This window comes from Gorilla gorilla, chromosome 7, assembly GCF_029281585.2.
Source record: "Gorilla gorilla gorilla isolate KB3781 chromosome 7, NHGRI_mGorGor1-v2.1_pri, whole genome shotgun sequence".
In the NCBI taxonomy this organism is placed as follows: domain Eukaryota; kingdom Metazoa; phylum Chordata; class Mammalia; order Primates; family Hominidae; genus Gorilla; species Gorilla gorilla.
In genome coordinates, this window is record NC_073231.2 from 140448085 (window position 1) to 140472016 (window position 23932).

Sequence of the window (23932 nt, forward strand, 5' to 3'; positions counted from 1 at the left end):
AAAAAGTGATGACATCGCACAACGTGGAATGCAAACCTTAAAGAGGGAAGCAGATGTTGGCAAATGGTGTGCATGCCCCGCGGGGCTGAAGCCCTTTCTATGACGACAGGGTCTGGTGCCCCTGCACGGAGTGAGATGTTCTGATGCAAACTGGAGGGGACCATTACTTAAGGAACAGAGACCCGAGCGTGTCCCTTTTAAGGGTAGATAATGAGCAAGCATCCGGAGTCCCCTGAAGTCCTCGTGAGGTCCTGCTTGCCCTTTCAGGTCGCCCCTCCCCACTCTCCACCCAGCTCCCAAGGCTGACCAGTAAGGACCACACAATGGGCCCTACTGCTCTCTGGCTTCCAACTGGGTTTGACCAGTGGAGGCACCAGCAGGAGATGAAAGGAAAGGGGGAAAGTCGGGGATGGGGAGCAGTATTTATTCTCCAGGCTCCCTCCCTGCCAGGTTATCACAGGCTGACCTCATCCTCTACCAAAGGCCACAGCTCTCTCCCTCGGTGTTCTGGTGACTTCTCTCCCCTCTTGCGTGTTTACCCTGCTGCTCCCAGCTGCCCTCGGTCCCACAGGTACACCATGACTTGATGCTGTACCTAGACCAGAACATACCTTTACAAAGGGTCTCTTCCTTAGCTTCTCTAGTCACCCATTTGAGCATGCCACCTGCCTCCTGTTGGCACCCTGATGGCTCCCCCAGGCCATCCTCTTAGTCATCTCTGGATGACTCCTCGCTCCATTCCCATTTTCATTCCCTCCCACTACAAGCATCTCCTACTGACCTCCTTCCACTGATACTGCTCCGGCTCAAGTCAGCAATGAGGCACACCCCCAATCAATGGAGTCTTCACCCCAGCTTCCTCTCACTGAACTCCCTGCATCACTCATCATCCTCAACCCATCCGCTTCCTCCTTCAAGGTAGCCTTCCCTGCTCTCCATCCCTGGACACTCCCCAGTGGGGGCCTCAGGAGGCTGCCCTTGGTGGTTTATCCTTCTGCTTCCACCCAGTCTCTACTCATGCCCCTCCTCCACTGAGGACCTCATGCTAGACTCCATGTGGGGCGGCATGCCCTCTTGGATATCCTGCAGTCCCCAGATCAATGTGTGGCCACAACTAACTCACCCTCTTTCCTCCAAATCTGCATCTCCTCTGGGCTCTCAAGGTTGGCAGGGATGCCACCATTCACCCTGGTCCCCAGCCAAAACCAAGGCAGCTCCCCTCTGTGAACTCTGCCAGGTCCTGTGAACTGCACTTCCTTGACATCTCCACAATATGTCCCCTTATTTCAACTCCCACTGCTGGATTCAGATGCCACAGAACACTTCCCAGGATCACTGCATCAGCCTCCTCTGTGTCTGAGCAAATGCTATTTCCTCTTGCAAGGGTAGTACTCCCCTCCTCTCCTCCCCTCTTGTCCCTGCCCTCCTCTACCCCCCAGCCCCACTCTTCAGTGCTCGACGTCTCTGTGGCCTTCAACTCTCTGCCCCAGCGAGCCACCAGAGAGCATCCACCTCACCTGCTCTCCAGGCTGCTAGAGAAGCCCCTTCCGCAAGCTCCCCCAATACCCTGTGGAGCCCCCACCAGCTGTTCCCCACACTTATCTCAGAGTGTCAGAGTCATTTCTGCCCAGCCCACTACACTCTAAGAAACTACTATAGAGACCTCCATTCATGCGACATCCTGTAGTCAGCAACCACCCCATGCCTGGTACACAAAGAGTAGGCGCTCAGTGCCTCTGATGCACTCATGAATGACCAGCAGGAGGGCTCCAAAAGTTCCCATTCTTCTCAGCCCCTAACGTGCAGGCACATGTGCACATGCACACACACACACATACCCTTAACTCTGATGAGCTTCCCACACCTTACTAAGAAAAACAAAGCCCATTTGATACAAAATCTCTCAAGTAAGTTCCTTTTACCTCAAAATCTTCCTGTTCTTTGTTTACCATCCCACCTCTTCTAGAAGTGCTTCTTCAGGAGGGGTCCTGTGGCCGGGCATGGTGGTTCACACCTGTAATCCCAGCACTTTGGGAGGCCAAGGCGAGCGGATCACCTGAGGTCAGGAGTTCGAGACCAGCGTGGCTAACATGGTGAAACCCCGCCTCTACCAAAAATACAAAAAATTAGCCGGGCATGGTGGCACACACCTATATTCCCAGCTACTTGGGAAGCTGAGGCAGGAGAATCGCTTGAACCCAGGAGGTGGAGGTTGCAACAAGCCGAGGTCGCACCACTGCATTCCAGTTTGGGCAACAAGAGCAAAACTCCGTCTCAAAAAGAAAGGAGGGGTCCTGCTTTGTTTTCCAGCCCTACACTCTTAGTGCAGGATTTGTGTCTGCATTTCTTACCCTTGAATTCCCCACAGAACAGAGTATCTCACAGGTAACTCGTAATTCAAAATATGTTGAATTGGAAGCAGGCAACTAAAGAGTTTAATGTAAATGCAATCACACATTTGTAGAAATTAGTTCATATGCATTCATTTATAATTAACACTGCACTAATATTCTAAAGTACCTATTCTGAATTGCCCAAGAACTAATTAAACCTCACAATGCCCCGGAGAGTAAAGTGTTAGCCACATTAATAAAAAGCCCACAACAGTTGTCAGAACAGCAGACTGATAAGGGATTATATTCTGGGACTCTGCCACCAATTCACTCCACACTGCTAATAAAGCAGTTTAAAGCATTTATTACACCCACACTGATTCGAACCTGCTGAATGTGCTCTTCCTCGCCCTCTTCCCTTAGGCTTTCTCGCATCCTCCTATCTCTCTTACTACAGGGGAAGAACAGGCAGGCACCTGCTTCCAGCATGTGCTCTTCCCAATAAAGAGAAACTGCCAGGAAAATAAACCTGTGAAGGGCACGAGGCCATTGTCTCACAGGTCACCCATGGCGGCCTTACATACTAACTGCAGTGATTGTCCCAGACCTCAAATGTGCCTGCATTCCCCTATCTGCAGGCTTTTGTATGAACCATCACGAGAGAAATGCCTATTCCATTTCCTTCTCCACCTTCTCCCCCAGTCCCAAGTCATCCTCAGAGATGGAGTTCAGGGCTACCTCCTCCTTCAAGAAGCCTTCCAGGAAACGCTCCAGCAAGTGGTCCTGCCCTGCTCCCTCTGCAGGTGGTTCACCTCACCACATTTGGTTGTCTATTTACATCACTGTCCTCCTCCCCAGGCACTCAGCTGCTCAAGGGAATAGACTTGTCTTACTCAACTTCGATCCCCAAAGTCTGACTTAGTGCCCAACAATAGCACAAGTTCAGGAAGTGGGAGAAAAAAAGAGAAGAGATTCTGCCTGCTGCAGGAGTCTCACTCAGCCCTTGGCTTTAGCCAATCTCCCTGTGATGGGAAGCCTCAGCCCCAGCAGTATGTCCAGATGTACAGGCTGCTGGGCACGAGCCGTGAGCCACGCGTTCCAGTACTTCTCCGGTCTCAGGTATGGTCACCATGAGACCGTTAATTAGAGCAAAGGCCCCCTGTGCCATGGGCTGCATCACACTGGATCAATCGTGGACCCTCCACACTGAAAATCGCTGAACTTCAGAGAGCAACTGTAGGATGAGGCCACTCCCTTTGCCTCCAGACACCAGCCTACCACATAGTCCCTGAGAGCCAGCAGCCCCAGGGTGACCTCCAAGATGCTGAGGAAGAAAGTCTTCCTTTCACAGTTCTGCTGGGGTGGGATTCTGCCCCTGCAAAAGGCCCTGAGTGCCCTTTGGTCATTAAGAGTCACAGTAAGCAGCAGTGGGAGAGGGGGGCCGCAGTGTCAGCCCTGTTTCTATCTGACATGTCTCTCAGGAAGACATCACTGCCACCAGGACTGGAGGTTTGAATTCACATGACTCTGAAGCAGGGAGCGTGGAGAATTGGAGGACCACCCAATCAGCAGCAGCATCCCTGAAGACTGATGGATCCACGTGGCAAGAGCTTGAGCTGGAAAGTCCAAGGGTCCTGGACCAGAATCCCTGTTCCAACAGGTACTCTCTAGCTGGGCTTAGGCAACTTCCTTCACCTAGCAGAGCCTCAGCTTCTTCATCTAAAAAAGAGAATGGTGCCCTGCCCCAGTGGTCGAATCAGAGCAGAGACACAGTGCCCCACACAGCAGCAGAGGCAGATGGTCACACAGAAGAAGAGGCAGCGTCACTGGGGAGCCCAGCTGGGGCAGGTGAGCTTCACAATCCCTGCTGAGCCAAGAACTGGGATTCCACGGATCTCTGGGAAGTTCTGGAGGGGATGGCTCAGGGAAGTTTGGAAGTGTGTAAACACAAGTATGTAAAACTCAGCAGCCTGATTAACACTGCAGTTTGCTCATCCAGGCCCACCTCTGGGCATGCTGGAGCTCCCCATGGGCTCAAGGCTCTGGGGCCCACACTTTCTTCCTTCTCTAAACAACTCTGATAATGTAGCTTACTGTCATTTATCTGAGCTTTTTATCTGAACTATGTAAAGTGTAAGAAGCTGCTGGAGTAATAAAGGTCATACACAGGTATTTTCACCAGGGAGATGTTTGCCGGGACTGCCTACATTGAGGGATTGTGCATGCCATAAAGAATGAGACAGAATTCATTAGCTAGCTTTGAGGGTACAGGGGGCTTCCCAGGAAGAAAGCTCTGCCTGCACAAAAGAATCCATAAGACCAGTGGGGGCCAATGGCATACAGAGACAGTGGCCTAAGACGAAGCAGTCTCAGGACAGGGTGAGATCCATCCATGCCCAGCAAGAGCAGGGGAGGGAAAGCCACGGGAGGCCCACCGGCAGGAAGCAGCGTGACCCCATGTATTTTACACCATTCTGGGAGTGCGGGCTTATAGGGAGCAGATTCAGAAGGAGAGCGGCCAGTCTGAAGACTGTTGCAAAACTGTCTGCATTAGAGGTGATGACAGTGGACCTGGGGCAATGAGAGGAAGGAAGAAATGTTGGCAGGACTGGGGACTGAGAGATTTGCAGATGAGACAAAAGGAGGAATTCAAGATGGCTCCAAGGTTTCCAATTCAAATGGCTGCATTAGACGGCAAACAAGAGGTAACTTCCATACATAACCCTTAAGTACCAGTGAAAAAACTGATAGCTGAAGCCGAAATGTGAAAAGCAGGAGAGCAGGGGGAAAAAGAACTAAAGCATCTGCAGATTCAGAAATGCATGGGAGCAAGTATAGATGGCAGCCAGTCAGCCACAACATGTACCTACCCAGGGCCTCATCTGAGTCATGGGGCCACACCACAGAGAAATACAAATGCAAGGTATAAAATAATTAACTTTGGGTTTCCCACCCATTAGATATTGTACATTTCTTGTGTCTGCTGTATGAGAATCCGTATTTTCACTCAAAAGATATTCACTGAGCACTTGCTGTGTGCCCGGCACTGTTCTGAATGCTACAGACAGAGCCAGGAAGTGATACACCCACACAGAACAAGTTATTTGGTCTGTTTGTGCCGAATCCACCAAGGACTAGAGTCTGGCCCTGGACTTTGGTAAATAAAAGAGAGATGTGTCCCTATTCTGTCCACAGGGAACCAGGCCGTGGTGCAAGTGTGGATTCCTGCCTTCTCAGTTATCAGCTAATGGGGAGACAAATACACACACCAGCAATTCCAACACACCGAGGCACGTGCGCGGCACAATGAGAAGCCCAGATCTGCTGGGAAGCTGAGCACAAGGGAGGGGGACTCTGGAGCTGGGCCTGGAAAGGGGAAACAAAGCTGTGACTTGAAGACCAGCAGGAATCACTGGCACAGGAGAGGGTTGTGGCATTCCATAGAGAAGGGACAGATGACGGGATGGGGCCCCGCTGGCTCAGGGGGCTTCTGCATATGCCAGGATCATTGAAGGTCAAGCATATTCAGAGGTAAAAGGGCAAACGGACATCACAAGCAAAAAGAATGACATGTACAAGAGATGGTGAGGGCACAGGACACTGGAGGCTTTCAGACGTTCACTGCAGATCTGGAGGTGGGCAAAGTGGGAGAGGGTAAGAAGTCAGGGTGCAGAGCAGGCAGCAGCTAGGTCCTAAGTAACATAGCAGGTTCTTAAGGAGCTTAGGCTGTCCCTGAACAGCAGTGGGTGTCACGAAGGGGTGCGTTCAGAGTAAGGATAAGATGGGTTCATATGTCATAAAGATGCTTAACGCTAGGGAGACAAGGTGGAAGGTGAAAGGCATACAGCCAGGGGATGCCTAGGAAAATCCACTGAAATTCGGGAATAAAAAAGAAGAATTCTTCTTTACCTTTCTTAACTCATCCTTTTGAAACTTACCATTTATGTGTGTATTATAACACCTATAGCATATTAATACAGCAGTCTATGTATCTGAGCCAAAAGGCCTGAGTCTACATCCCTGGTCCATCGCTTACTACAGGGTGACACTGGATAGGATGCTTGCCCCAGTTTCCTCATCCATGAAATGGGAATAAAAACAGTAACTACCTCATAGGGCTTTTATGAAGAGGAAATGAATTAATATTTGTAAGACACTCAGAAGAGAGGCAGGCCCATAGTAAGAACTCTACAGATGCTTATTCAATTTTAAAAATGCAGCTTATTACTAAATAAATATTTAATGGGGATAAATCCCCCAGAATATCTGCAAACACTGGTGTACACAGAGCATGAATTAGGGTAAATAGGCAGACTGGAGCTGTCACAGAGTCCACAGAAAAGATGATGGACCCACGAGGACAACAGCAGGGACAGGGGAAGGATTGAAGTGACATTCAGCAGGTAGTCAATCGACCACGGTAAGTGTCGGGATGTGACGGGGATGTTTCTGGCTGAATGGTGGGGGTCAGTCAGCAGGATGAAATAGAGGAGGATCATCAGTTGGGAGCTGGATGAGTTTCGGATTGAACACACTGCATAACTTAAACTGCCTGGGGGACACCCAAACTGAAACATGGGCAAGGAAGATATTTGCAAGACATGAGAACACAGCTGGTGGTGAAATCAGGCAAATGGATAAGAACCATGCGGCCGTCACTAGTGACGGTCACCAAGCATTTCCAGGGCTCCCCTACCCCGAGAACAGGGCAGAACTGAACTTCTTAGGCCCTTGAAGTCAGGTGGGGCCATGTGATTCCCTGCTGGCTGATATAGTTTGGATTTGTGTCTCCACCCAAATCTCATGTTGAATTGGAGGAGAGGCCTGGTGGAAGGTGATTGGATCATGGGGGTGGATTTCCTCCTTACTGTTCTCATAATAGTGAGATCTGACGTTCTCATGGGTTTAAAAGTGTGAGGCACTTCCCCCTTCATTCACTTCCCCCTTCATTCACTCTCTCTCCTGCCACCATATAAAGACCCTTGCTTCCCCTTCAACTTCTGCAATGATTGTAAGTTTCCTGAGGCCTCCCAGTCATGCTTCCTGTTAAGCCTGTGGAACTGTGAATCAATTAAACCTTTCTTCATAACTTATCCAGTCTCAGGTAGTTCTTTATAGCAGTGTGAAAACGGACTAATACACTGGCAAGTGAACTGTGGAGAGAAGAAATGACAGATGCTCTTCTGAGCCAAGGCGAAACCACTCAGGCTCTCTTCCCTCCTGTACCATGACCAGCTACCTTCAAGATGGTGGCTGCTCACTCCACCTGGGTTCCTGAGTAAGCAGAGTCCCTGAGGACCTGCAACACCGACAAGAAAGCAAACACAGGAATATAGAGCCACTGTCACTCAGGGTAGCTCTGCTATCAGGTGTAACCAGGTCTCCCCTTAATCAGGGACAGTGACATGATAGGCAGAAGAGGGGCCACTCACAGAGCAGGCAGGCAGGAGCAGTGGCATGAACTGGGCCATGCAGAAGCCACACTCACAAGTACGCCCAAGACCAAGCATGGCTGGAGACCACTTGGTTTCCACTCACCTAGTTAGTACAGAGGGAAAAATGAGGGTTTACAGGCAGCAAAAAGAAACAGACATTACCACTATCCATCTTTCCACAGACAAATGTGGGATGTTCGGAAACACATTTTCACCTGCAAATTTTCAAACATGACTCACTCAAAACCATTTTCAGTCATGGCAGGTATTTATCAAGCCATCTGTTTTGCTAACACAAATACAGTAGAAGGCAGAGACTTGAAACACTGTAATAAAAAATCATCATGAAGATTACAGGTGGATCTTAAGACCATAAAATGAATGCCTTGTCTTTGACAGGAAGAATTTAACGAGAATAAGAGGAAATTTTCACAACTCTCCTTGCATAAAATGACCCCAGAAATAACAAGCTTAGAAAGGTTCAGAAGTCACTTTTATAAATTTGACATATTGATTTCTGTAGGCTGCAAAACATTTTCAAAACACCAGCTGTTCTACATAACTACAGGAAAAAAAAATCTCTTTTCCTGGTTTCTGCTACCATTCAAATGCAGAATAAAATAAATAAATGTTGAAAACATATCAAAAGAGTTATTTTAACTTGCCATGGTTCAGGGTAAGAAAAAGTTTATTTTGTTTTCTTCTAATTGTTTTAACAAGCTATAGAGCCAAGGTCAGTTGTTTGAAATGTCACTAGACTGCTCTTGACAGAGCACATATTAAAACAATTACTCGAGAATTTTCCAAATTGTGATATTGTGCTTGGCAAACTAGGGAACACGGTGCAATCACATGGATGCCAGCCACAAGGCAGCTGGGCATAAGGTCATTTCTGCATATTTTAGAGCTTCAACCGTGGCTGGAAAGGAAAAAACACCCAGAGCGTCTACCTTTCCATTTGGTATTTGTTAAATTAAAGTCAATTTAGGTCATTCAAATCAATGGAATAGGAGGCCATTTTCTCTACAGCTATTCCTGGAGGAAGCCGATAATCTGATTAGAAAGGACCCTGTCTGTCTGCCATTGCTGAAGAGACTGCCTAATTATTACAGAGTAGAAAATAAGCATCAGGAATCCACACAGGGTGCCACTTCCATCGCTTGTAAGGTTAGACAAAAATATGACAGAGATATGCTGAACTGGAGAAAATCTCCATCCATGAGGTAGAAATGAGAGTGGTCTTAAGGCACAGACGTGATAGAGCAAACTGGTAACGGGGCAGGAGTCGGGAGACACGGGCCCCAACCAGCCCCAAATGAGTCATGTGACCTGATCATCATCACTTCTGCATCTCAAATTCTTCAGTCATAAAATTAGAACTTAGGTCTAAAAGGGGAGTTCTTTAAGCCAACCACAAAAGGTCACATACTGTGTGAGTCCATTTACACAGTGTTCCCAAAATGACAAAATCACACAGTTGGAGAACAGGCTGGCAGCTGCTAGGCGAGGGTGACAATTGAGGGACAGGGTGCATGGCCCTGTGACAACAGAGCAGTTCTGCCTCCTGGTGGTAAGCACAGGCCATACTTGTGAGTGGCAAATTGGCAGTAAGCCACGCGCACTCAAAGGCCAAAGTCCTGATTCTGATACTGCGCTAGGGTTGTGTAGGGTGTAGCCACTGGGGGAGACCAGATGAGGAACACATGGGACTCTTCTGTATTATCTTTGTAGCTTCCTGTGAATTCATAATTATTTCAAAACACAAAGTTTTATTTTTAAGGGGTTTTTGAGACTTTGAACTGCCAGATCTGTATTTTCTCCGTGGACCCTATCTATGACTTCAAATATTTTATCTACTGAATTATATTTATTAAGATAATTCCTTTCCCTAGATTTATTGGTCAAATATATACAGTTGACCCTTGAACAACATGGGTTTGAACTGCAAGGGGAAACTTATACTGAAATTTCTTCCATCTCTCCCACCCCTCCAGAAAGACCAACCCCTCCTCTTTCTCCTCAGCCTACTCAACATGAGGAGAATGAAGATGAAGATCTTTATGATGATCTACTTCCACTTAGTGAACAGTAAACATATTATCTCTTCCTTATGACTTTCTTAGTAACAATTTTGTTTCTCTAGCTTACTTTATTATAAGGAAATAGTATATAATACATATAACACACCAAATATGTGTTAATTGACTATTGGTAAGGCTTCTGGCCAACAGTAGGTTATTACTAGTTAAGTTTGAGGAGAGTCAAAAGTTATACTTGAAAATAACTGTTGACAGTGGGATGGTGCCCTTAATCCCCACCTTGTTAAAAAGGCAACTATATAACTGCCTTACTTCACAACTTACAGAAAACAAAAATGCAATGTCCAAATGAATCAAAGATATACATAAAACCATAGAGATAACAGAGAAACAGAAGCATTTTTTTTAAATTGGAGGGTATATGAGGTAAATTTTGTAAACTATGATAAAAGGGCAAAAAATGTAAAAGATACATTTGACAATACGATACAAACAGTGGTGACAATACAGAAATTTAAAACTCCAGCAAAATGCAAAAGGAAAAAAAGCAATGCTACAAAGAAAATTAAGAGACAAATGACAAACTGCAGAAAATATTTTCAGCATATATGATCATTCAAAGGTGTAAGTAAAGTGCATGAACACAGAATGCCCCCAATCACACAAAAAACACAAATAACTAAAAACTGTAACAGAGATAGCCCACTAGTGACCAAGGAGCAGCAAATTAAAACAATTAAAGCAAACTGTTCACAAAAGAGACTGGCAAGGGCAGAGGCTGACACAACCCAGGATGAAAAGGATAAAGGCTATCTGAGGACATGGCCCATGATGGAAAAATAATTGATACGCACATTCTACAGGGCGTTTTGACAATATGTATGTGCGTCAAAATGTAAAATATGCCCTATTTGCATTTTCCTAATGCAAAAGAAAAAAAAAAGCAATGCTACAAAGGAAACTAAAAGATACACTTACAGACTGTGTGATCTATCCAAGAGAACTGCTGAAACTATCTGTGTCTCTGTTTCCTCTTCTATAAAATGGGAATAACGATAGTGCCTACCTCTTAGCTGCTATGAGAATTAAAAGAGCTATTAGCTGTAAAACACTGAGAAACAGCAACTGCAAAATAAAAAGCACTAAAAAACAGCTCGTTAAATAAAAACTTAACAAGCATTACATTATTAGTCATTTAAGATAACGGCACAAGTGCAAAAAATAATAATAATAAATCTAAAATGCATGCTCAGGACTGTTCACCTGAGTAGTGCTTTTTGATCAGAGAGAAAATTTTAAAACAATTCTAAATGCCCATCAACTAGAGACCAATGAAGCAAAATGAGGTATGCCCATGCATATGAAGAAATGCTGTACAGCCTTTAAAAATGACAACAAGTAACACTGTTTTGGGTAAGGACACACAGCAAAGCAGTCAAAAGCACAGACCCTGGAGCCAGCCCACCTCGCTCACAACCAGCTCCACCACATATGGGCTGTGTGACCAAAGCAAACGGCTGAAACATTTGTGCCTTAGTTTGCTCTTCTATAAAATGGGAATAACAATAGTGCATACCTTGGCCAGGCATAGTGGCTCATACCTGTAATCCCAACACTTTGGGAGCCCAAGTGAGGTGGATCACCTGAGGTCAAGAGTTCAAGACCAGCCTGGTCAACATGGTAAAACTCCATCTCTACTAAAAATACAAAACATTAGCCGGGCGTGGTGGCAGATGCCTGTAATTGCAGCTACTTGGGAGGCTAAGGCAGGAGAATCACTTGAACCTGGGAGGCAGAGGTTGCAGTGAGCTGAGATTGCGCCACTGCACTCCAGCCTGGGCAACAAGAGCAAAACTCCATCTCAAAAAAAACAAAACAAAACAAAACAAACAACAATGACAACAACAACAAAAATAGTGCCTACCTCTTAAGCTACCATGAGAATTAAAATGACTATTAGTTGTAAAACACTGAGAACAGCAACTGTAGCATAAAAAAGCGCTAGAAAACAGCTTGTTAAATAAAAAATATTGTCATGAAAAATTTATCTGCCACATTAGTGAGTGAAAAAAGATCACAGAATGTTATGAATAATCTCAGTTCTGAAAAATACATATGGGTGTACAAAGAATGGAGGAGGGCCTTCTCTTTTTCAGTGTAACAGTCAATGACCCCAGGCAGTGAAATTTTGGAATATTTTCACTTTCTTAGTATTTTCTGTTTCATTACAGGTATTAAAAACTAAAACAAACAAAAGTAATAATATCCAATAGGCATTCTCAGACACTTCTGGAATCTAAGTTGATGTGAGCTTTCTGGGGAGAAATCTGGCAATATTAACACACTTTCCAACCCAGCAATCTGGTTCTAGGAATTTATCCTACAAAAACCATAACACAAGTCTACAAATATGTATACATATTGACACACACACACACACATTTAGGAATAGTTATTAAAGCAGTATTTACAACAGTGAAAAATTGATAAAAACCTAAGTTTTCATCAAGTGTACCCTGGTTGGTACAAAAAACAGAATACTTTATGTCACTGACAAATGATGCCACAGAGCCACACGGAAAGATGGTTTTGGTGAGGGTCTTGAACATGCAGGGAGAAAGACTCTTCACTCTGCTGTGATGGGGAGACACTAAGGCACTGTGTTTTAGAGCAGCAGTCCCCAACCTTTTTGGCACCAGGGACTGGTTTCATGGAAGATAATTTTTCCACAGATGGTGGGGTGGGGTGGTTTGGGGATGAAACTGTTCCACCTCAGATCTCAAGCATTAGATTCTCAATAAGGAGCACGCAACCTAGATCCCTGGCATGCGCAGTTTACAACAGGGCTCATGTTCCTATGAGAAGCGAGTGTCGCAGCTGATCTGTCAGGAGGCAGAGCTCAGGTGGTAATGCTCGCTCACCAACCACTCACCTGCTGTGCAGCCTGGTTCCTAACAGGCCACAGACCAGTACAAGCCTGCAGCCCAGGGATTGGGGACCCCTGTTTTAGAGAGTTGACCCCAAGGGCAGTGCAGACTGGGGAACAGCCACAGACCCAGTCGAACTTCTGGGCCTCCAGGGTCTGTGCTGTTGACTTTGAGCCTCAAACCCAGAGCTTGACCTGAGGTCTAGAAGAATGGAAAGCAGAAAAATTTAGTGTTGCCAAAGAGCAAAGTCTCTGATTTCTAGCCACAGTTGTGCAGAAAGTCCAGGAGTGTCTCAGAAGGAACCTGACAGGAAAAACCCTGTGAAGGTACAAACAAAAGAGATTCTCAAGAAGACAGCAGAAAATGATGGGAGAGAACTAGATTCTCTGAAGGGCTCAGGCAGTGCAGAAACTACAGACAGCAGAGCTGCCTCGATGGCTAGCACTGATTAAAATGCAACATCGTTACCTAGCTGTGCCGGAGCAGGGGGCATGCATATGTATGCATGTGAGACAGAGAGAGAGACAGGGAGAGAGAGAGAGAGACAGGGAGAGAAGGAGAGAGAGAGAGAGAGAGACAGGGAGAGAGAGAGTGTGCATGCACGCACAAGAGGGTGGGGGAAAGACTCTGTAACCCAAATCCAGTGATTAACAAATCACTGGAAATCAGAGCTTCGGGTTCAGGGGAGGTCCATCCTAATCCTTCCTCTTTCAACCATCTCATTTCTAAAATTATCTTTATTTCCCAAAAGGACTTTAGGTTCTGAAACACGATGCGGATTCTTCTGAAATGACAGCACTCCCGGCCTGCAGCTCTCACACGGCAATTACTCAGGCTCCATTTAGGGATAGCTCCACCTCCTTTGATCCTCATGGGTTATTTTCATGAGCCCGTGCAGCCCCACAAGATTTTACATCATTGCCTTGAGAGTTCTTTATGAGAGGGAACAGTGTCTGGTATTTTCTACAACTTGTACAGATGTTGGCAATGAGCCTTGGCCACCAACCTAGATGCTCCATAAATATTAGTTGATGAGTTACTCAATAATTCACCCAAACTATGATAGGGTTTTGCAGACCAAGAGTCTTGCTTATTGTAGGGAGGCATTTATGGTGAGGAATTTAAGAACAGGGGTCAGAGTAGGACGGCCTGGGTTCAAAGGCCAGGTCCCCTTACTAACTAAAGGACCCTAAACAAATTACTTCATCTCTCAGAGTCTAAACACCCTTATCCAGGATGCAGGAAGGATGACAACAATACTGTATCCATGTGGTTATGAATGGCTCGCTGTAGTAGCTGGCATTCACTCGGTGCTTTTGATATAGCAGGTACTACTGGAAGCACTTTCCAACTCCTATCTCACTTAATTGTCAAAGCAACCATAGGAGACAGGACTGCTTTTATTCCGATTTTACGGATGAGGAAACTGAGGCAAAATGAAGTTAATAAGTGCTGAAGCTGGAATGCAAACCCAGACAGCCGTAACCCAGAGCCTATGTTCTTAATGAGAACTGTTTTCCACATAACATGGTTAGCACAATACAAAACAGAAAGAACTTAAACATGGGGTACAGTTTGAAGGCTTCAAAAATGGTGCAAGGACTCAACAACAACAGAACCCACAGCAGAGGCCCTAACTGCTCCAGCGCAGCCTTGCTATTTCATTCCTCCAACGAAGGCCATCTGCAGACACACTACCCCACAGCGACTTCATTCCCTGACCACATCTATCCGCCTTTCAGCCTCTTTTAGAAGCTGCTTCAGAGCTGAAGCCTAGTTAAGAATGTATCTGGAGGAGGCATGCGATAGTCTTTATTTTCTTCAAGAATGCCCACTGAAATCTAGTCCTCAGCCAACGCTGGCCCATCGAGGTCCCTCATAGGAGCCTTGAGGATCCTAATCTCTGCACTTCGGCCCACATGGCCCCATCCATCCACTAAGACGTCCTTCCTTCAATTCAATGCCACCCAAACTGTGACACCAGATTCACTCCTGACTTTCCATCAGAATGCTTTCTCCTGCTGACAATTTGTTATCGATTAACATGATGCATTTAAAACCTTGTCTTCTTTCCCAGAACATAAGCTCAGCAAAGAGAGAGGCTGTGTTTTACCATCCCTGCAACTCTCAAAGCATATAGCAAAGCAGTCCCCTGACCTGCATGCCATGGGCATCAACTCCCAGATGACACATTCACTTCAAAGACTACTTACGGTAATAGTCAGTCATCATTAGGAAAATAAGCACTTTTCCAGATGGGTGAGAGCTGAATAAATATGTGCTATTTCCAAGTAATAACTGACCCAGTGAAACCTGATATTAGCAGATACACCTCTTCATAAGAAATTGACATGTTCAGCCCTTTGGCAGCATTTACCTGCTTCTCCTTCCTCCTCACCCAAATTCAGCACGATAATGCAGATGTGCTTCCGCAGCTGGCGCGTGTTGGAGAACTTCCGACAGCACTTGCTACACTCCAAGCTGCTTGGAGGCAGGCTGTTCCCTTCCTCCGGAGCCAGCGGGCTGTCCTCAGTCGGACTCACAATGTTTTCTGCCAGCTCCTCTTCTGTGCTGGACTTCTTCGTGGACCCCTTAGGCCTGCCTCTCTTCCTCTTCATGACCAAAAACTCTACAGAGGAAACAAGAGGGCACAATGGAATCACATGAGATGGCAGTGCAGGGTTCACGTTCACCCTCCAAGTGTGAGGATATGGTCAGGTTTCACGTTTTATTAAAAATGAAAAATCTAAAGTGATTCCAGACATTAACAGCTGCAAACAATTATCATTGGTGCTAATATCATTGCATCTGTGTACTAATGGGTAATGAATTTTCTAATGTTCTGATTCAAGACAATCAGTTTATCAGCATCTCTGTACATCTTTCTCCAGCAATGCTGACAGGATTTTAAGTTGCGGCTGTCAACCCCCTGTTCACAAATCCTGCCCCTTGTTAAGCACCATTTCCACTGAAATCCAGTTCTCAGAAACTGCTTAGGGACTTCTTTGCAAAGCGTTCTCAAAGGCTGCTGAGCTTGTCATGCCCTTAATGAGTTACAAAACTATTCAGATTATTTCAAGGAGTCACAATTATTAGAGTCAAATTGTCCTGGCAAGAAAAAGAAAAAATAATTACAATCTAAAGCCACAAATTATAGCACTAAAGACAATATTTTTCCAGTTTCCTAGCGACCTAGTGATTTTCAATGGCATGATCACAGCTGCTTTAGAGCAAGTTTAAAATCATTTTACAACTTGTGTTTCTTCTCAATTAGTGTTAATTTTTAAGGCATTCATCTCCGGAATGAAGGTGGGAATTAAGAGGGGTGAGCGGAGGCCAGGCGCGGTGGCTCACGCCTGTAATCCCAGCACTTTGGGAGGCCGAGGTGGGCGGATCACGAGGTCAGGAGATCGAGACTATCCTGGCTAACATGGTGAAACTCTGTCTCTACTAAAAATACAAAAAAAAAAAAACATTAACCAGGCGTGGTGGCGGGCACCTGTAGTCCCAGCTACTCAGGAGGCTGAGGCAGGAGAATGGCGTGAACCTGGGAGGCAGAGCATGTAGTAAGCTGAGATCACACTACTGCACTCCAGCCTGGGCAACAGAGCGAGACTCCATCTCAAATTAAAAAAAAAAAAGATGGGTGAGCAGGGCAGGGAGCAGAGCATCTCATCCAGTTGTGTGAAGGTGGAGGGGTGTGGTCTTCAACGATGAGACTTAGGAGATGTCCCTGAGTGAGACCAAGCAGAGAGCCGCCAGCAGCCTGGCTGACATCCCCAATGCCAGTCATCTGTCTGGCAGAGGAGTGGCACTTCAGCAACCCTCTTTGAACCTGAACATTGGGGTAGACGAAGGAGTACTAGATTCTGGCACCATCTTGGGTACATGTGCATCTGTAGAATGTCTCTCAGGTCCCTTCCTGCTCTCTCTAAAGCTGTTGCTCTGCACAGTAGGACACCAGCCACTTTATCTACTGCTATTACCATGAGGACCCATTAAGTAAGTCACTTGTGCTCACAAATCAGACAGGGAGGCCACAGGGGCAAAGGGGAGCAGAGATGGGCAGAACAGTCTGGAGCAGAGTCTGCAGGGACACAATAGCCTGACCACAGGGAATCTGAACAAAGGAGCCTGCCTTGGTACGGGGTACCCAAGACCTCAGGGAAACCTGGCACCAGAATGAGGCAAGAGATTTCCTGGGAAAGGAGGGCCGTTGCTGGAACAGAGCTTCAACTGAACTGCAACGCCACTGGTGAGTGGGTCAGCCTTGGCTGAAAGATCCAAACCAGAGTCCTGCACTAAGGCAACCAGCAAGATTCCTGCCTTCACTCTATCTCCCTGGGGCATGGTGGGCAGGGGAGCACAAAGGAGGAGAAGGTACTTAATGATAGGAAGGCAAACCAGATAAAACAACAGACAGAAGGCCCTGGGAGCCCTCCCTAGATTTAAACAAGGAGAAAAAAGGCTGTGTTTACAGGAGAACCAGCCCGTGTGCAAGGGAGATGGGAGGAAAGAAATACAAGGTACAGAGTAAGAAACCATTTCCCTTGGAGTCTTTAAAACTTTTCTCCTTATTCTTCTTCACAACAACGTGTACTTGCACAACCTACTGAAGCAGCAATTCATATCAGAGAAGCAGAATTAGCAGAGAGACTACAAAACACCCACCTCGTGTCACGTCAGCTGAGTTCCAGAAACAGGGTGCCTAAGAGTTTACTGGAGCCTGCGGCCCAGGTCTAAACCCAGTGACAGACTCTGCCATCCCGCAGACACAAGCCACTCCCCTGAAACACTCTATGAGGATGTGATTGTGAGTGAAGAATTAACTTTACCCAAAGAGAAGTCTGGCCTTTGCCCTTGGCTACAGGGAGGTGATTTCTAGGCCCCCGGATGTCCCTCCTGATAGCAGCATCTTTGTTTACCCAGGGACTTTGGCCACCAGACAAACAATGGGATTTATGATGGGGACTTTGGAAAATAAAAGGCATCGGTCAGAACCTACAGGAGTGACAGGGACTAAAAGGCAGCATGTGGGCAGTGTGTCATGGGGTCCTAATAAAAACTCGGGATACCAAGGCTCGAGAGAGCTTCCCTGATTAGAAATACTCTTGAGTGCTGTCCTATGTTGTAGTTGGGAGAGAGGTAACTTTGCTCAGGACTCCATGGGTGGACCAAAAGCTCCACGTCTAGAACCTTCCCAGTCTGCGACTTTACCCACACACCTCTCTCCCTTTAACTGGCTCTCTGATTTGCATCCTTTGAGTATAGTCAAATTATAATCATGAGGACAGGGCTTTCCTGAGTTGTGTGAGTTATTCTAGCAAATTATCAAAGCTGAGAGAGACCGCAGGGACCTTCCAAATCTGTAGTAGTAAGAAAGAAGTAAAGGTGGTCCAGGAGACCCTCCAAACTTGTGGCTGGTATCAGGAGTCTTGGGCAGACTTGGTCGTCTTGTGGAGAACTGTGCCCTTAAGCTTGAGTGTGGCAAACTTACTATTGCGGGGTAGCCAGTGTTTTCTCCACACAGACTCAATGGAGCACAGACGGCCACAGTGTTTGCACTTGCTGGAGCACAGCACAGCGTGCGGTACAGCAGCCATCGTGAGTCTCCGCTCCCCCAGACTGGAGACTCCTCGAAGGCAGAGTCCCTGTCCTGATTACCTTTTATCCCCCTCGCACCTAACCTGGTGCCCTGCGCAGCAGGCAGCCAGCAAATCTGGGTGAATTAAACTCATGAGCAATGCACAATTAATTCCAAGGCAAGGAAGAAATAAAATTGGCCTGAAAGCTTTGGAAAACCTCAAATACGATGGTGACAAAACTAATCTTCCAGCTTGCTGCATCCATAATTCAGATCCTCAAGACCAATTAGCTAGCTAAAAATGAAATATTCATAAATGAACTTGAATAATTTAAGCTCTGAAAATGAGTTGCTGCTGTCAACTACTCGCATTTTATGGCAGAGCTGAGAATCTTGGGACTGGGCAAGGAAAATCATGTAACCTCTAAATCAAAACATTTCAATGGAGTTAGCTTTAATTCCTCTTCCTCCCTCTGAATTCCTTTATTTAATCTGTCACTAAACTCTATGGACTTTGCCCTAAAGATGTCTGTCCAGTAAATCCCCTCTCTGTTCACACAGCAACCTCACCACCCAGATGCCTGCACACGGTGTCCAGATTCCAGCCTCCTGCTCTGGGCTTTCTCTGCCTCCATCCCGCATCTGTCATTCCCTCACTCTAGAACCTTCCATTGTTCTGGATGATTTTGCCCACAACTCTCAGGCCTGGCCTTCAAGGTCCTTTAGCACGTGATCCAACCCTGCACATATGCACACACAGACACACACACCTGCACACACACACACACTCAGTGCCCCCACTTCCTTCTTCCTCCCCCTTAACTGCTCAGGGCAATTTTCTAGACCTCCCCAAATATACACAGAGAATCCCCGTCTCTTTTCACTTACTTGTACTGTTCTCCCAAGCTGCGACCACCTCCTTCACTACCAATCACACACCAAGCCCCAGTTCAAATCCTAACATGTCCGGTCCAGTTAAGACCTCAGTGCCTCCTCCATGAGGTGTCCCCAGCTAAGTGAGCAGGATGACTATCCCCACAGCTTGATGTGAATTACAGTGTGAGCCACACACACGTAGGGCGTGTATGCGCCCACACCACTCCCTGATTGTTTCTATTTTTCCCCACCTTTTATGACAAACCCTGAGGTCTGAGCTGGCCTTTTAATTCCTGGGTCCCACAGGGTCTTGAACGGAGCTGGATGTGGAGTAGATACAATTAATAAGTACACACTGATCCACTGTTTGATGATAGAAAAAGAAATATCTGGAAAAGAAGCCATTTCCTGTGTCCCCAGTTTCCAAAAGGAAGAAAGGGCTGAGCCACAGTGCCTCTTAACTCTGCTCTAAATCCACAGTTTGGGGACAACTTCCTCTTAGTCAGAAAATCATCCTTGCAGATCCAAGGCCAAAAACTGGCAAGGGGCAGAGAATCGGCCAAAGGATTACTTCTAACTCAATCAAAACACAACATGAACACTATGAAAAAATAGCCCAACATTATCAACAATTTAATAATGTAAGCCCTTTATTTGTGCATCACTCAAGTTTGCAAGGCACTTTCCCAGCTATTATCTCATTTTAGCCTTATAAAAATCTTAAGAGATGGATGTAGCAAACACAATGTCCTCAATAGGAAAAGAAACAAGGGACACAACGGTTCAAGTGGCTTGGCACATTTTCCAGAACCAGCTGCTGAGCACGCAGAACTGGAATTTGGGTTTCCTTATTCCCAGTCAAAAATGTTTCTGCAGAATCACATACCCCTGAAGCATGGGTAAGAAAAGGTCAGCACTACACACTTTAATAGAGACAATCTGTGCTGTGCAGAGAATGCTGGCTTGGAGCTGGACCGACCTGGGTTCAAATCTCCCCTGAGCCTCCGTTTCCAATGCGAAAAATAAACACAAAACTGCCTCTATTTTATAGAGTCACTACTGATAAAAGCAATCCATTACAATGCTGGGCACAGAACTCAGGAGGTGATTGATAAATGGCAACTGTTTAATATTATGGCCATAGTCATTAAGATTCTGACTTAGAATATCTCTTTTAAGAAACTATTATCCTCCCACCTGGTCCACAGTTAGATAATGTGATTTCTTGATGTACATGCATTCTCATTCATTCTGACTCAATACACATTTTTTCCTTGAGTTCTTCATTTTAAAATAGCTCTCACACCAGGAAATCCAATGTAGAATTAAAGGCACACAAATTTTATTATGCCTAAAACCCTGGATACGGCCAGCTTCCCAGCACTCGCACAGGGCAGCTCAATCTCTAATCACACCAACTCAAGAATTTTGGAAAATCCTGAAAGACTAACATTTTAAGGCCCTGACAGTCAATCTCCCTGACGTTTATTTCCAAAGCTCAGGAAGCAACAGGGGAGACAATGAATTATTTATCATAAATAGGGGAACACAAGCCTCTTAGGTTTATGAGGAATGCAACATCCCCTTTGCAGGGACAGATTGCATCCTGTTCCACAATGCCAGGCACCAGGGAGGCTGAAGGCATCCCAAGCCTGCTCCTTGTACTTTTACCAGCCATATCGTGGAAATGCCATGTAAATAATGGCGATAACTAATCATTATTAAGCACATATATCTCAGGCACCATGCTAAGCACTTCACATGCATGTCCTCATTTAATCCCCAAGGGAGGCATTAGTATGATCCCCATCATATAGTAGAGGTCACTGAGGCTTAAGAAGATTAACTAATTTGCTCCAAGGTCAGGGAATTAATAAATGGCAGAATCAGGAATTGAATACAGACCTGTTTGCCTCAAAGTCAGTGAACTTCATACCCATGTCATAGCAAGTCCTTTGGACAGTTCAATTAATATCTAAGCACAGAAATAATACACTTTGACCTCTTCACTAAGTTCTGCAGGAAAATGACGATAGTCTCATGCAGTGACAAGCTTCAGTGTGACCCCACTCCCTGGGCTGGAAAGTACACGGATGTAAGGTACAGGAGGGTACAATGTCTAACAGGCAGTCACTATGGACTAAGGCATCATGTATGAACATGCACTTGTCTCAGAACCTATGAAAAAGGTCAGTATCTTATCTCTCTTTGACAGATGACAAAAGTCACAGCCATGCCACTTGTCTAAGTCCCCAGCAGAGCCTCAAGGCTGTGGTGCAGGCTGTACCCTGTGTGAGGCGGTGACTGAAGACTTACCAGGGCCAAATTCCACTAGCCAAGCTGTGTGCTCCGGCACTGGCTGCATCAGCCCTGAGCACGTTTTATGTTTGTTCACCCAGAAAGAGCTCCTGTTACTAGCTCAATCCCTCAGAATGGGGGCGCCTTTTGTAATCTGCACAAAGGTCCCTATGTGCCAGCCAAGGCTCCAGCAATCACATGAAAGCTCCAGGAATGGAGCCTAAGTCTGATTCCAAGACGCGTGCCCTTTCCACTACACTGCGCTGCTGACCAGGGCAGATCAGAGTGCTCAACGTTCGTACATGCACTCAGAATGACTGGATTTGTGGTAAATGCCCAGAAGAGACAACATACAGATTTAAACATAGACATCAACCTCCCCTGGGAAGCCTCCTTTTACCCTCACATTAGAGGACGTCTTTAGCAGCCTGAACTTAACAGCGCAGAGGCACTCGCCCTGCTGCACTGAAACTGCCTTTTTGCCTATTTGCCATTCACCAGCTAGGGGGCCAGAGTCAACAGCCTATGGGCCCCTCCTGCAGCCCCAGCACCTAGCACAGCACCCAGACATACAGCAGGCACCCAACAAACAGTTAATGACTAAAGAGATGGAAAAGGGGAGGGGAGAGGAGAGGAAAGGTAAGAAAGGAAGAATTCCCGCAGAGGGTGTGAAATCAGAAGATGGGAGAGCCAAAACGAGGCTCTCGGGAGACCCATGTACATTCTTCCTCAATTGCCCCAGCCTCCATCAGGATAAATGAATGCATGCGTGTGCACACACACTCTCACACACACATGCTCATACACACCCATATACAAAATCATACACGTGCACACACATATCCATATACACAATCATACACACATACACAAGCACCTATACAACCACACACACATGCACACTCACACACATACACAACCACATACACAACCCATGTACACAACCAAATACACATGTGCACACTCACAAATGTACCGTATACACAGTCTCATACACAAACGTGCACTTACACATGTGCCCACAACCACACACACGTGCACTTACACATATGCCCACGACACACAGCACACTCACAAACGTGCCCATATTCACAATCACACACACATGTACACTCACAATGTCCCCAGATATGCAATCACACACATGCACACTCGCATGGCGCACATATACAGTATCACACACATGCACACTCACACACCATCTATATACACAATCAACACAATGTGCACACTTAAACGTGCCTATATACACAATCACATGCACACACACAAACACACCCATATACACACATACCTGTGTACTCACAAACACACCCATACACATACACACAGAGATATGATCACACACTCACACGCACATGGGATCACACACACGAGAATGAGCTCGGTCCATTAGGAAATTTCTTCTTGGATCACAGCCAGAGGTTTGATGAGGAAAAGAGAAGGAAAATGAAAGGTCTTTCTGCAGACCACTTCCTACATGAGCAAAAAAGATTAAAAGGCTATAAAATAAACCAGAGGATTTCAGCGGCTTCATGTTATAATGAGAGACCAAAATAATAAATCAATTACTACTCAGTTAAAGGTTTAATTAAACCATTTCAAGTATCTCTCAACTTAAAATGAATTGTGAAGGTTAAACCTGAATGAAAATCAATAGAGAGAAACTAAGCCTCTACAAGCCTCAAATTTTATGAACTTTCACAAAGAGAAAAGGAAAGACTTGAAGTTCATAATGAAAGACTTTTTAAAATTTTTTGTCATGTTAAGAGGCTGAGTTTAACTAAGGAATTCATGCTTTTTAAAATTAAACTACACAGACAAAAGTAGTTTAGTATACACACACACACACACACAAAAGAAAACATACGGAAGAAGAATTTGTCAAAAGTAAATTATTTAATAAAGGAAAATAATTTATAAAAGTAGGCTCCATGATAAGAATTTGATTATTCCTGGACTACCACCATAACATGCAAATAACATCAAATCAGCTGGGCCTAAATCCCTCCCTCTCACTTACTATATAGGTAATCTTGAACATGCTGTTTTAACTCCTCTGAGTCTCTAAGCCACATATTCCTCAATTATAAAATCTAGGCATCAGCCAGGAAATAGATGTGAATAACCCTATAAACCAACAAATTCTAATACATATACCGAACATGCCACCCAGCAACAGCAGAATACAAAGTATTCTCAAGTCCACATGAAAAATTATCCAAAACAGACATTTTAGGCCATAAGTCAAGTCTCTATAAATTTAAAAGAACTGAGCCAGGCGCAGTGGCTCACACCTGTAATCCCAGCACTTTGGGAGGCTGAGGCGGGTGGATCACAAGGTCAGGAGTTTGAGAACCATCCTGGCCAACACAGTGAAACACCGTCTCTACTAAAAAAAAAAATAGAAAAATTAGCCGGGTGTGGTGGCGGGCGCCTG

General features: G+C 45.7%; 1 protein-coding gene across 3 annotated transcripts in view; it reads right to left on the bottom strand.

Moving 5' to 3' along the window:
• Positions 1-23932, bottom strand: part of ZFAT (zinc finger and AT-hook domain containing) — a 233381-nt gene that overhangs the window by 142290 nt on the left and 67159 nt on the right. For all 3 annotated transcript variants that reach the window (XM_031014020.3, XM_055348046.2, XM_055348048.1), the window contains exon 3: positions 15112-15363. In XM_031014020.3, coding sequence (XP_030869880.1) covers positions 15112-15363 — 252 coding nt within the window. The remainder of the gene's footprint in view (positions 1-15111; positions 15364-23932) is intronic.